Below are 13,675 nucleotides of genomic sequence, written 5' to 3'. Positions count from 1 at the left end.
GATGGTTTATCTTGCTGTAACAATGTGCTCTCTTTTGCTACCACTATTCCTTCCGTATCTTGCTCTGGTTGTGTTCTAATTATTTTGTTTTATTTTAAATCTACATGTTAGTGTATCCCACTGATATTTGTTTATCAAACATAAAAAAGTGTACATCCACTTTGAGTTGAATGATGAGGTTGAAAACCTGACAAAAAATGAAACCATAACACATACTCATATGTGTACATATATACTTACTGTACAATTTCTAGTAACTCAAAATTGAAATTGTTTTGGGTGTATCTTGAGGCGTCAATGACCTTTCAACATTAGACAACACATCTTTATCATGCTTACTAATGTATCCTATTGGTCCTTTGCATGTGTGTAAGTATACATACATGACTTTATTTGACTTTTCTTCTGTTGGATTTGTTACAAGTCTATTTAAAGCCATGGTGTATAACTGTGGTGATTTGGAAATTGACTTAGTTTCCCAACAATGCTCCTCCAAACAACCCAAACATCAGATCCGGAGCTACTTGGCAATGCAAAAGTGGTGACTAATCTGTTTGTTTAATAATAGTGTCAGTTGTACAACTTTCCCCTGCAGATGGTACCGATACACCCTGAACACTCGGCCTCTTCAGCTTTCAATGGGGGAATATGGACGACAGCCTCTCCCCAGCTCCGGGTTCCGTCCTTCCTACAAATTCTACTAACAACTAATTGTTAAGAACTACAAGATCTGCTGCAAGTCTGCATCTTGTCGTGCCAGCTCTAGAAGCATAGGATCGTCGAAGAACTTGTTGATGCTCACATCTTCACTCATTCCCTGCACGCGCACAGAAATAACGTATATTCAACAATGCATCTCCGAAGTTATGAGTAAGAAAAGCAAAAACTGAACCCAAAGAGTGTTCCGCCAGGAGTTACTTTGTTATTAAAAGCCGATAAACTCACACAAAATACACACTAATCATAGCTCGAAGCATCAGTTCAACAACAAAAGTTAGCTGATTACACCTGGTGATACGGAGGAGTTAGCAAACGTGACAATCAATCGAAAATCGATAGTTGGAGGAGAGACCAAAAAGGTTCATTACCTTTCTACGCCTCGTTTTGACCATAAATTCACGAGCCAGGTGTTGAACTGGAGCTGGCTCCAGAGGTCGCAGCACAACTGACTTGTCAAGAGGATCACCAGGTACAATCGACCAATGATCAAAAACAGATACACAGAAAGCTTGTCCTTGTGTATGATACCGAAGGTCAGTTTCGAAACCAAATGATTCAATTACTGGTAAAAACGCCTGCAGTCCCACACCAACAACCATAGAAGTACTAAATGGCTGGCACGAGAAGAAACACCCTATGTGGTTCAAAGTAGCAAAATCGTAGCTTCTGAAATTCGTCTAATCGATTGAGTGATCATAAAGAAATACTACTGAAGTGAAGTTGACGATTGAGCAACACACAGGAAACACTACGCTACTGCTCTACACATGATTTACTACCCAAGTTCAATCAGTAGTGGCACGCTAATGATCAGATTCGATCAAATTGACCGTTACGTTCTATAACTAGAGAATTTCAAAGCTGAGACAAGTTGCTACCTTAACGATATATGCTGGAGTGCCGGGTTTCGGTACATCTGCAGTGACATGCCCTCTTCTCCTCGAAAGGACAGTGTAGATTGCTGACATGCAATCTGCGGGTGTTTGAATCTGTGGTAAATAATATATATCAAGGTTAGAAGCCTTCCTATTGCAGAAATCAGCCACAAACCTGTTTAAGATAAACATTACTAGCACATTCAGATAGGACCGACAAAAACACTCAAGTACCTCCACAAAATAGACAGGCTCCATGAGCCGGGGAGTCGCCATAAGGAAAGCTGAGTATGCAACACGTCGAGAGGTTGGAATTATCTGGCCACCGCCCCGATGTAGTGGCTCTTGAGCTATAGCGGCATCTAGAATTTTGAACTTCACATTGCGTATTGGTTCATCACACAGAGGTCCTTCACGAGCTCCCCATTGAAACCTGCATAAATCACTCATCTAAATAAGTCTATATTGCTTTTCCTAACTAAAAAACTTTATCTCCTCTACTTATAGCAGTCGCAATGCTGATCTTTGGAGGAGTTGCAAAGCACAAGGAAATCTAAGCAGCTGACATTAGATTCAAATTAGCCAATGTACGGCACATCGAATTAGAACTTCACTTCAACTTGGAATAGCCTCCATAAAATACCGGGTGGAAGATATAAATTACAAGACGACCCAAAGTGGCAGTTAACCGCATGTATTTAGACTATGGCTTACCCTTGGACAATAGAATCTTTCACAGAATTCAGAAGGCCTTTGTCCACTTCACTTGGTAATGTATCGTCCAGCAAAATGTTTGGTCCCTAAAAAACACAAATTGTACACCCCGGCATTACAAAAAGAAACCTAACATTGCTGAGGATTCGAACATAGTAAAACTTTAATCAAGCACAAGATCCAAGAAGTTCCTCATCAGCTCTTGTGAAATAAACAATGGTCATCGAAGAATTCGCAGATTGTCTTCAGCTTACTAAAATATGACAACAAACTCCAAAAGGTAAATAAATTGCCCCAAATACCTGTTTATCTGGACCGAAGGCCCAAATTGACCGGGCTGCTAAAAGATCCCAGTCGTACTTTGTTTGGAAAAAATCACCCAAACGCTTTCGAGGCCAGTCTAATGATACTACTCCACTTTCGATGTCTTCTGCTAGCCCCTTCTCTAACGGCTCAGCTATCTGGAGACATAAATGGTAATTTTAGTACTTCATAAGCTTTATCGTCATGATACATAGAATTCGAGTTATTTATTTCATAGAAAAGGAAAAGAAAGTAAGAGGAACATAAGGTATACCATAGTCAATTTGTTTTTCTTATTTGGCGTCTCAGCAAAACACTTCAAAGAGGACGTCTCCACCACAGTCTCACAAAAAGTAACGACTGGATCGGCCACCTGGTTGCCACATAGTAGCAGCACTGTCAGAATGATAAGCTTCAAAGAAATTTCAACCTTAAACCACTTCCAAAAGAAAGCATCTAAAGGGCATTCTCCCGACTCTCAACCCGAGAGAGAGAGCGAGAGAGAGCGAGAGAGAGAGAGAGATTAAAATTTCCTTAAGGATATCACAACCAGAAAAGCAAACTTGGATCATGAAAGAGCTTGTATACAATCAATGGACTAAAGAGAGATAACGTACTTTGACTTCTACTTCTGAGTACATTTCACGTAGATCTTTCATAATAGAGTCCAGGAATATTTCGCCAGTGCCCAATATTGTATGCTCCCCCGACTCCTCAACCTTGGTGATAGCGAGTGGGTAACTCTTGCTAATCTTCCGGAGTCCTTCCACCATTTTAGGAAGCTCACTGGGATTGAGAGGCTCAGTCGCAGTCTTCACCACTGAGAGAGTATTGAACTGTAATGGACGGAAAATATATACATCCTCATCATGAAATTCATTGCAAAGAGTTGCTGTTTTGATAATTGAAGCATCGACTCCTTCAATGAGAACCCAGGACCCCGCTGGAGCTTCCGTCACTGGAATGCGGTAGCGAGCTTGATAAACCCAAAGTTTGGTGACTTCCTTAACAGCCATATCTTCTTCATCATCTGGAGAATAACCTTCACCTAGAACCCTCACACATTGCCCCGTGCGGATGGTACCACTTAATATTCTCCCAAATGAATCAAAAAGGCTGCAGTCAGCTTTCGGGTAAAGCTTGGTGACGTTGACCATCAATGGTCCCGCCGCGTTGCAGTCGCGCATAGATTGTGCAAGTTCAGTATCTTGAGGGCCAATATAGGTGTGCTCAACTTTCGTAACCGCAGCATCTTTAGCTGAAGGGATGTGCTTCACCAGCATGTCAGTAAAACCTGTCCCAGATCCAAAAACTGAACTGCATGCTAGCTTAAGAAGTGGTTTCACATTTAGCTTGTATGCCGCATTACTTAGGGTAACTCCCAGCTCTGCCAAAGTCCTTTCCACACTCTTACGATGCTCCCCGATCACCTATGCAAGAAAAAGCTGAAATTTTAAACATAAAGATAAAAATAAACGAGCAACATCAACTTGAACTCGAGGTTATTTTAGCAACTGAACCTGTGTACAAAGTATCTTCCAAACCAAAACAAATAAATACAAAGATTATATGCCACTTTCTGCACCTGAAACATCAAATGACAAAGAGCAAACCTGGCTATAGATCTTGTACAGAGGTTCCAATATGAACTGCACAAATGCACGCTCTCCTCCACCAGGAGGGGGTTTTTTCCTAAATGTACGAGTATCCGGATGGTAATAAGTGTCACCCCAAAGTTTTGAAGCAAACTTAGCAGGATCAAAAGGAATCCCGTGAAGCTTGACGTAGAGTTTAGCAAATGACAAAAGCGTAAACGACCACCCAGCAGTGGCACTTGCAAAGCACACGTTTCCAATCATTGGATCAATTAATGGCACCCCGTCCACACCAGATGAATATAGGGATATGAGGTTATTGATCTCTTCAAGGGTATGACGAAGCTTGTGATATGCATCTGTGGGAGGTAGCTTCAGCTCTGTAATCAACCGATCAACCTGCATACACATACACAATCTAAATACATAATTCATAAGTTTGGTAAAACTAGCCGCTACGATTATTCTAAAAGAGAAGTTATTGATGATGGAAGAAGGGATAGACATTATTATCCCAAGTTCAATGTGATCACTAGTGACATTACTCTGGGAATTGTTCTATTCAATTCAGGATACTGGTTTACAAACTACATACAATTCAAGGTATTCACGAATTTGAACAATAGAGAATACTTGGAAACACAAGAAAAGAGGTTGAAGATGACATGCACCTTATTAATAACAACCACAACAGGAAGTCCCTCTTGCATAGCATGCCTGATTGATCTTTCTGTATTAACCTACTCTCCAAAATGAAAACATGAGATCAGTATCATGCAAGAATAAATGGAAGGCCTCTAACTAATCATATCATACAATTTGTATATCCGCTGAACACTCACCAGGGTTTAGAGTTTGAGACTTCAACTGCATAATTAAGCAAAATCCTATAAGCACCAACACCAGAAGAAACATCTCCTAGATCACCTCGGAAAGCTATTCATGACCAAGACACAATAAAATACAGACAACAAATGCTACTCCAGCATTTCCCATTCTAATCCTATGCAAAAAGACCCAGCCATGACGCATAGGAGCCACAAAGCTCCGACCTTAACTGTATTGTGGCATTTAGAGATAGAGTTCAAAACACTAATACATAAACCAATATCTTATGTAGAGTTGTGATAATCATATTAAACTGCAACCGGGACTATTCATGAAGATTCAATTGAGTGAAAACGTTTTCATTTCATCAAGTATCTTGTTCACTTAACGTGGATGATCGCCCTCAGGTTCTTGGTAAACACAAAAAAGAGCCGCTTACCATAACACCTTCGACTGCATCAACAACAAGAACTGCGCCATCCGCGAGGCGAAGAGCAGCGGTCATTTCATCTGAGAAGTTCACGTGGCCCGGCGTGTCCATTATATTGGCCAAGTATGATTTTCCCGCACTGTCTTCCAACACAAGCGACATAGGAACGGTCTTGATTGATATTTGACGCTCTTGCTCATCGATCCTAGTGTCCGTGTACCGCAAGTGCTTTTCGCTAGTAGGGTCCAATGTGTTCACAGCGTGGGTTTGTTGGAACAACATGTCCATCATCAACGTTTTCCCGTGCTGCAAATGCCCTATCAATGCCACATTCCTGATCAACGTAGGGTTTGCCATCAATCCTATCAAAAATTCCGTCGATACATATGTCTGCACCTCCTTCGCTACCACCTCAAACTTCTTCAGGTTGATAGGTTTAATGATAGGTTCTTCGAGAGGTTGCGCGTCCTCGTCCATAACCAACGTCTCCACCCCCTCGCCGTACACTTCCATGGCAGTGGGATAATACTTCTTGTCTTCCGCCAGCACCACCGCCCCCTCGGTATCCATGGCATCGTCCCCACGGTCGTCAATCCCATTCTCCAAATAACCATCATCATGTCCATTCTCTAATCCTCTCTGCTCGTCTTCTTCCTCCTCCTGCTCAGAGTCCTCCTCGTCTGTGTCCAACTCCGGCCCAATGTAGTTTCCAAACTCATCATACAAGCTGTCATCCATGCTTCTCCTCCTCCAAACCCCTAAACCTCCCACAAATTAACACCGCTTTCACTACCTCCCCAATTCACACAACCTTCAAAACACTCAACAACATGCATCAAAAAATAACGTAAAAAAAAAAAAAACAAAACAAAAAACAAAACAAAACAAAAAAACCGAAAGTGCAGTCACGCAACGTCTTCAGATGATCAGACAGGCCCGGAAAAAACCAAAACCTCAAAAACCCGTAAATGGGTTTTCTCAGACGTGGCAAGCCAACACTCTCATTCAAAGAAGAGCGGGAGAACACAGACATCCTCAGTCCAGCACATATTCGACACTGCCGAACATCCTCTCACTCACAATTCTCTCCCTCTGTGCAAAGGTTTTACATCCATCCCTGAAGTGAACAGTTCTTTTGTCCATCAGGGATATATATATATTTTTACTGTTGCTCAGTCTGATTCTGCTTCTCCAAGCCCAGCTGCTCTTGTATAGCTCGTCGTCAGAATTGGGAATCAACTGCGCCTCCTGATTCTGTCCTCTTTTAAGCTTCTTGTTGCACGCAGATGAGCTTCTGGGTATCGAGGGGTTTTTATTTTCTGCAATAATGAAAACATGGAACCATCGCACGATTGGTTCATGAAATTTGTCCGGTTTCTGAGCAGGTCTGTGAGAATTGTTGCGGTTGCCAGGTAGAGCAGGTTTGGTGCCCAACATGAATGCTATACCGTAAACTTAAGAGGCTTGTTCCTGTAAAATCCAGCATTACAAGAAATAATCGCCAAGGAAAAAACTATCCATGAAGAATAAATACTTTCACCCATTCTGTTACAAGGTCATCAAGCTAGCATCTTTGCAAGGAAATGCAACATATCACACAGAAAAATAAAATTTTCCCGTTCAACATATTTTATCTCCATCAAAAAAAATTGAAAAATCCATTTTTCCAACCATGTAAAGAAAAACCCTTCAAAATTCTCCAGAAACTAAAAAAGTGAAGTTTTCAGGTGCATGGAGTCGGTTTCACGGTGGATTTAGATGAGAAATGACGAAAGAAACGAATGTCCTCATTCATTGCACAGCAACACAGAGGACAGAGAAAGAGAGAGAGTATTGGAGAGAGCAGAGGCGGAGGCGGGGGTTCGTCATTTTGCCTGTGAAGGGATTTGGGTGCGTGTGTGTCTGTCTGTGCGGCGGTGGACCCGAAGGCATGCCATTGCGGGTTAGGTTGAAAGCAAATCGATCTCTGCGTCGCTGTGTGAGGCGAGTGTGAGTGAGCCCGGACCATTGGAGCAGACGCGAGGTTTAGGTAAGAAACGAGGACGACGTAGTGGCAGGGATGGCGAGTATGGCGATGGTAGACGAGCCGCTCTACCCCATAGCCATTCTCATCGACGAGCTTAAGAGCGATGACATACAGCTGCGGTTGAACTCGATCCGGCGATTGTCTACCATCGCCAGAGCCTTGGGAGAGGATCGTACACGCAAGGAGCTTATCCCGTTTTTGTGCGAGAATAACGACGATGACGATGAGGTTTTGCTGGCCATGGCCGACGAGTTAGGGGGGTTCATCTCGTACATAGGCGGGGTAGAGTACGCGCACGTCCTGTTGCCACCGCTCGAAAATTTGTGCACCGTGGAGGAGACTGTGGTGCGTGACAAGGCCGTGGAGAGCCTGTGCAAGATTGGGGCGCAAATGAAGGAGCGCGATGTCGTGGAATGGTTCATTCCGCTGGTTAAGGTCTGCGTCGCTGTTCCCTCTACGTCTTCTGTTGCGCTGGGTTTGTGCGACCTTTTTATTTATTTATTTATTTATTTTTACCCGTGGTTGTACGATCTCGGAAGTTTTGGTTGGAACATTCTTTTCTTTGGGGAAAGATGGTTTACCAGATTTATAGTTTCTGATCTCTGTTTTAGGTTTCGTATTTTTTTGTGGGGATTAATCAAACTGAAATTCTACGAGAGTTACTCTGTTTCGAGTATGAGTCCTCGCTGAGGAGGATCAATGCAGCGTATGCGAATCGACTCATCAATCGGCATGTGTTGCTGCAACTAGCAAGTTTTTTGATCATTTCGACCCTATGATTATTGGCCTTGCTTTTGTTGACATGTTCTGTGGACGATAACAGAGACTCGGTGCTGGAGAATGGTTCACTGCAAGAGTTTCAGCCTGCGGTCTTTTCCACATTGCTTACCCTAGCGCCCCTGATCTTCTTCGAGCTGAGTTGCGCTCGGTTTACAATCAGCTCTGCCACGATGATATGCCCATGGTGCGACGATCCGCGGCGCTGAATTTGGGAAAATTTGCGTCTACAGTTGAAGCTATGTACCTGAAGACTGATATTATGACCTTCTTCAGGGATCTCACACAAGATGGTATGCATGCATTTCGAGAGGGTTTTATGTCTTTGTACAATCTTACCAGATTTCCTAGTGCTGAACGCCGAGTATGGTAGGTGGCTTAGAGCAAGGCATGGATCAGCTATGGAGTCAAAATTGCAGTTGGTGTATTGGTTCGACGAATTTCTATTAGATATGAACTGATCAGCGATTGATATAGCGAAATCTTACTTGCAGATCAAGACTCAGTGAGGCTTCTAGCAGTGGAGGGTTGCGCTGCATTAGGAAAACTGCTGGAGCCGGCTGATTGCGTGGCAAATGTTCTTCCCGTTATAGTGAGCTTCTCACAGGTAGGGGATTCGTAGACTATTTCTCCACACACCTACTCCTGTCCGGTCGTTCTCCTGAAATTATTCTCAAATGGCATACCCATTCTGTAATTGGACATATATAGTGCTAATCAATGACATCAAGAACAATGTGGTGAGACAAAATGGAGTTGCACATGAGTCGTACGACTGCGTTTGGTTCATCTGAAATTGTATTCCATAGCCATCTCTTGGCTGCTCTTGGCATCGCATTTTCTTAATTCTCAATTCTTCGTAGTATTGTTGTCTTCACATTTGAGAACTTTGAGTAGACATGACGTCCTACGATGTCAGCAGGGTTTTCCTAGAAAATAATACCTGAAGTGGGCAGGTGTTGGTGACTAACCTAGAGTGGGACACCTTAAATGAAGAATGTTACTCCGTTGCTAGTTTTTGAACAAATTGAAAATTTTCTTTCTGAGATGGTTCTCTGCAGTAATTCTTCTGAAGAAGTCGTAGCTTTCGTATGGTGTTCGCTTTATTGTGTTCTTTTCAATGCTGTAGTCCTCAGCTTCTTCTATTTGGGAAGATTCCAGAGTTCCTATCGGATTTATCACACTAAGTTCAAATGTAGAGTTATCTTATTTTAGTTTCTCGATTGCCTGTGGACTTCCAGGACAAGTCATGGCGTGTTCGTTACATGGTAGCTAACCAGTTGTACGAGCTATGTGAGGCGGTCGGGCCAGAGCCTACCAGGTGCTCATCTAGAACTTTCTTCTGCAGCTATTATATTAGTGCAGGATGAGATTTCTTATTTCTGGCTTTGTAGGCCATGCTGGGAGATGTTTGTCTGCTTGTCAGGTTAATGTTTCCTTCGTTTTTGTCTAGTAAGGACAGAGTTGGTCTCTCAAAGGTGGAAAAGCTTGCACTCAATTTTTGAGAAAGGGAATTCAATCATTTTTAGCACTTCACTAGAGGCTTGCTTACGATCGTGTCGATGTTTGTTGACGACTGAACCTTACATTCGGAAGTTCGTTGAGATTCGGTACCGATGCCTGTCATTTTTTCTCTATCTGTAGAACGGAGCTTGTACCTGCATACGTACGCCTACTGCGGGATAATGAAGCTGAGGTGCGTATTGCGGCGGCAGGAAAAGTCACTAAATTTTGCGGGATCGTCAGCCCCCAAGTTGCCCAGCAGCATATACTTCCCTGTGTGAAGGTATCTCTTCTAAGCTCAATTGAGGACGCTACTTTCTGATGCTATCTGCTAACAGATTGGATGTCTAGTGCTATTCAACCCTTTGTCGCTTTTTAACTCATACAATCAATGTGGAGATTTCAGGAGTTGTCAACTGATTCATCGCAACATGTACGAGCTGCACTTGCATCGGTTATTATGGGAATGGCTCCACTGTTAGGAAAGGTCAGAGAAGTTAACTCTTGGATTTTCCTGTTAGTACGACAACCTTGTATTTTATTAACCTTGCGAATCAACTTTGCCCTAGATGACACTTCGCTGGCAATGTTTGGCAGTGTGGTCTATTTTCTTTCGAACCAACAGTTGATACGGTGTGTTCTCTTTGTGGTGACGTCAAAGCTCTAGACTAAATGTCGTTTAATTTTCCATCAACTCATTCCTGGTGTCAATTTCACAGGAAGCCACCATTGAGCAACTTCTGCCCATTTTTCTAGCTCTCTTGAAGGACGAGTTTCCAGATGTACGACTTAATATCATCAGCAAGCTAGACCAAGTCAACCAAGTAAGTAGTTAATTCTGTCAACAAAGGATATTATGATACATGTCGAGATCCTTTCATTGTGATGGGTGTGTTGACTTCATGTCTCTCCGGTTTGTTCATGAATGTGGTTTGCTCTATTCTGGCGCCGACGGTCTTTGACAACGGGGAAGAATATCCGGGAATCTGAAGTTAGTACTTTTTGTTTGCAGGTGATAGGCATTGATTTATTGTCTCAGTCACTGTTACCAGCCATTGTCGAGTTGGCTGAGGACCGACATTGGCGCGTTCGTCTGGCCATAATTGAATACATACCTTTATTGGCCAGCCAATTAGGCGTTGACTTTTTTGATGACAAATTGGGAGCACTGTGCATGCAGTGGCTTGGAGACCAGGTTCAAACTTTACCATCTAGTAGTACATTTGTGGATTTGTTACGTGGGATCCATTCTTCCAAGTTGTAGGAAGAGTCTTTCCTTGGAAAAGATGGTGTTATATGGACACAGAGTGAGACGCCAGCTTATCATTTTAAATATCTACGTATTTGAGCCCATTTTAGTCCAATCTCATTAAAAGCTAAGCTGCACAGGTCTTTTCTATCCGAGAGGCAGCGGCCAACAATCTAAAACGGCTTGCAGAAGAGTTCGGTTCGGAGTGGGCATTACAACACATTATTCCGCAGGTACTTGTTCACTTGGGGTTTGATCTTGCATCGAATGGGACTTATGAGTTTCTTATTTACTTCTACTCACTCCAGTCTAGTTTTATCCTTGTGGACCTGAAAGTTTATAAACCTTGGATGGGAAGGGTGTATTCAAGTGAAGTTTGTATGTCACATGGAGCCAACGGTTTTTGATTACGTGGTGAGTGCTGCAGGTTATGGATAAGATTAATAATCCTCATTATCTTTACCGTATGACGGTACTAGTTGCAATTTCCCTTCTTGCTCCTGTAGTTGGCGCAGAAGCCACTTGCCAGACCATGTTGCCTGTGGTGATTAATGCTGCAAAAGACAGGTACACTTGTATGTTCTTTTTGTCGTTGAATTATTCAAATGTTACATGAACATGTATCATGTGTACATGTGGGGCATAGGGTAAATCTTGAGTGTTGAGCTTACTCTTTTATCTTTTGGGATGACAGGGTTCCAAACATCAAATTTAACGTCGCCAAAATGCTCCAATCTATGATTCCTATAGTTGAATCCACAGTAAGTCCACAACATTCTTCCTTCCTATTTGCTTGTGATAGTTGTTACTACCGCACCAATTCGATATAATGAAATGGTGATATTAATGACGTTAAGTGCTTCGGTTTTTCACTCATATCACAGCAATAATTGGTCCCTCTTTTTCCCGTTCTCCTCCTCCCTCCTTATTGGGTCTTGTCGAATCGTCAAATTAGCCTGATCTTGTCCTTGCGATATACTTGCAGGTTGTGGAGCAAACAATTCGGCCATGCTTGTTGGAACTTCAGGAAGACCCTGATGTGGATGTTCGGTTTTTCGCTGGGCAGGCCCTACAAGCCTGTGACCAAGTTATGTGTGCTTAACACGATTTATATACCTATGACTTCATTCGCTCGATGGCTGCAGTGTTGTTTCCTGCAACCTCGGGGTAGTGTTAACGTGATGCTCTTGTTAGTCCCTTTGTTTTCCTGCACCGGTTTTCAAGTGAATCGTACCAGATGTGAAGTGCAAATTTGGCTTCTCAAGGGACCCATACCAGTTGATGAACGAAATTATCGTAAAACTAGGCAACCAGCAGGGGTCTCCCTCAGGCCTTCATCTACTGTGGGCACATTAGTGAATGTGCTTTTATCAAGTCTGATCCACACTTGTTTTTACTGTTGTACGCGCATCTACAGGAGGGAGCTAGTGAAATGAAGCCTGACCTCTCAAGTTGAGACTTGTTTGAGGATGATGATTTTGTGGTCAGTCTCGGAATAGCTGTATCTGTTAGGTGATTTGCCAATCTCTGATTGGGTTGCCCAATTAGCATTGACCTGGCTGAATCAATCAGTATATAAACATTTTTCTCAGTGTGTACCCTTGTACTTCTTTGTCTGTTTGAGAAGCCACTTCAGTGCTGGTTACGAGACGGAGTGAATACTGCAATTGAATTGGCAACACTTAAGAAAGCTCTTATTACCCCTTGCGTGCATTTGAAACTACAAGCAGTGTATTGGTCAATAGATCGCGAGATATGTGTTACAGTTCTGGAGGCTTGCATGCGAATTCTTACACGGTCACGGATCCATTCTCAAGAGGTGCTTCGAGTTGGGCTGGGTGGAAACTGCAGGCAGAGGGAACCAAATCAGATGCTTTACAATGGCTTATCAGAATTGCATAGCTTTGGTAAGAGATGATCCAAGAGGTTTGAAGACCTGCTTGAGAATTGCGGTTCACATGTTGAAAACCATGGAAAAGGAAACTTCTTTGCGGGTCATCTTAGGAAAAGGATATGGAAGAGAAAATTGTCAAGTACAGATACTTGACATTGTACTATGTCAACTTCAAATCTTGACTTTGAAGTAATGGAGACAGTTAAGTACAAGACTAAATGAACAAAAATAAAGATGAAAAAATGATTTAGAGGCAATGATAAATAGGTATGGAAAAAGGGATGAAGAAAGCAATGTTGGAAAATCCATAAGGACAAATAGATGAAAAGATCCAAATTGCATTGACACCCCTTAATGAGCATATGATATCTTGCATAAAATCCAAGTGTTTTGCAGTTTATGGAATAGATCTACAATAAGAATTTTTGTATCAATTAATCTTTTTAGAATAATTGTTCTTGTATTCACAATCCAACTTCTTTTTTATCCCATAACTTATTACTTTCTACAATAAGCAACAACTTAAGCGATTTTTCTGTTTATTTTGTTTTTGTTTTGATTTTAAATTTCTTTACAAGATTTTTTCAACTTTTTTTAATTGAGTTTCATTTATCTTTTTTTTTTTTTTTTTTTTTTTTTCCTTCTTAAGAGAATCCAAAATTTGTAAAATTGATAGAAAAATTCATATTAAATTGGATAATCTTGTAAGTTGTTATGATACTCTTATGTTAGGTTGTTAATAAGATGATCCACAAAATATT

At 41.9% G+C, this 13,675-nt stretch overlaps 2 protein-coding genes across 3 annotated transcripts; one reads left to right on the top strand and one right to left on the bottom strand.

The window, feature by feature from the left end:
* Window positions 1-539: 539 nt before the first annotated feature.
* Window positions 540-6,644, bottom strand: LOC112283928 (110 kDa U5 small nuclear ribonucleoprotein component CLO). 2 transcript variants are annotated; one of them, XM_024523337.3, is made up of 12 exons: window positions 6,419-6,616; window positions 5,475-6,223; window positions 4,879-4,947; window positions 4,226-4,606; window positions 3,230-4,042; window positions 2,887-2,985; window positions 2,612-2,770; window positions 2,310-2,395; window positions 1,830-2,028; window positions 1,599-1,709; window positions 1,089-1,295; window positions 540-817 (listed from the first exon to the last, which is right to left on the bottom strand). In XM_024523337.3, the coding sequence occupies exons 2-12, from the start codon at window positions 6,201-6,203 to the stop codon at window positions 722-724; spliced, it is 2,949 nt and encodes a 982-aa protein (XP_024379105.1). In that variant the 5' UTR covers window positions 6,204-6,223; window positions 6,419-6,616; the 3' UTR covers window positions 540-721. The 2 variants fall into 2 exon arrangements, with proteins under 2 accessions (XP_024379105.1, XP_073390983.1); XM_073534882.2 differs by having other exon boundaries at window positions 1,089-1,165; window positions 5,475-6,644.
* A 703-nt stretch (window positions 6,645-7,347) lies between these two features.
* LOC112283747 (uncharacterized) lies at window positions 7,348-12,614 on the top strand. The gene is made up of 12 exons (XM_024522829.3): window positions 7,348-7,926; window positions 8,315-8,561; window positions 8,763-8,875; window positions 9,510-9,589; window positions 9,913-10,054; window positions 10,178-10,258; window positions 10,491-10,595; window positions 10,784-10,966; window positions 11,161-11,253; window positions 11,448-11,587; window positions 11,715-11,781; window positions 12,006-12,614. Exons 1-12 carry the CDS (start codon window positions 7,525-7,527, stop codon window positions 12,120-12,122), a joined length of 1,770 nt encoding a protein of 589 aa, XP_024378597.1. The 5' UTR covers window positions 7,348-7,524; the 3' UTR covers window positions 12,123-12,614.
* The last annotated feature ends 1,061 nt before the right edge of the window (window positions 12,615-13,675 follow it).

Source organism: Physcomitrium patens, chromosome 6, assembly GCF_059467195.1.
Source record: "Physcomitrium patens ecotype Gransden chromosome 6, ASM5946719v1, whole genome shotgun sequence".
NCBI classification, from domain to species: Eukaryota; Viridiplantae; Streptophyta; class Bryopsida; order Funariales; family Funariaceae; genus Physcomitrium; species Physcomitrium patens.
This window is presented reverse-complemented; position numbering and strand designations above follow the sequence as displayed.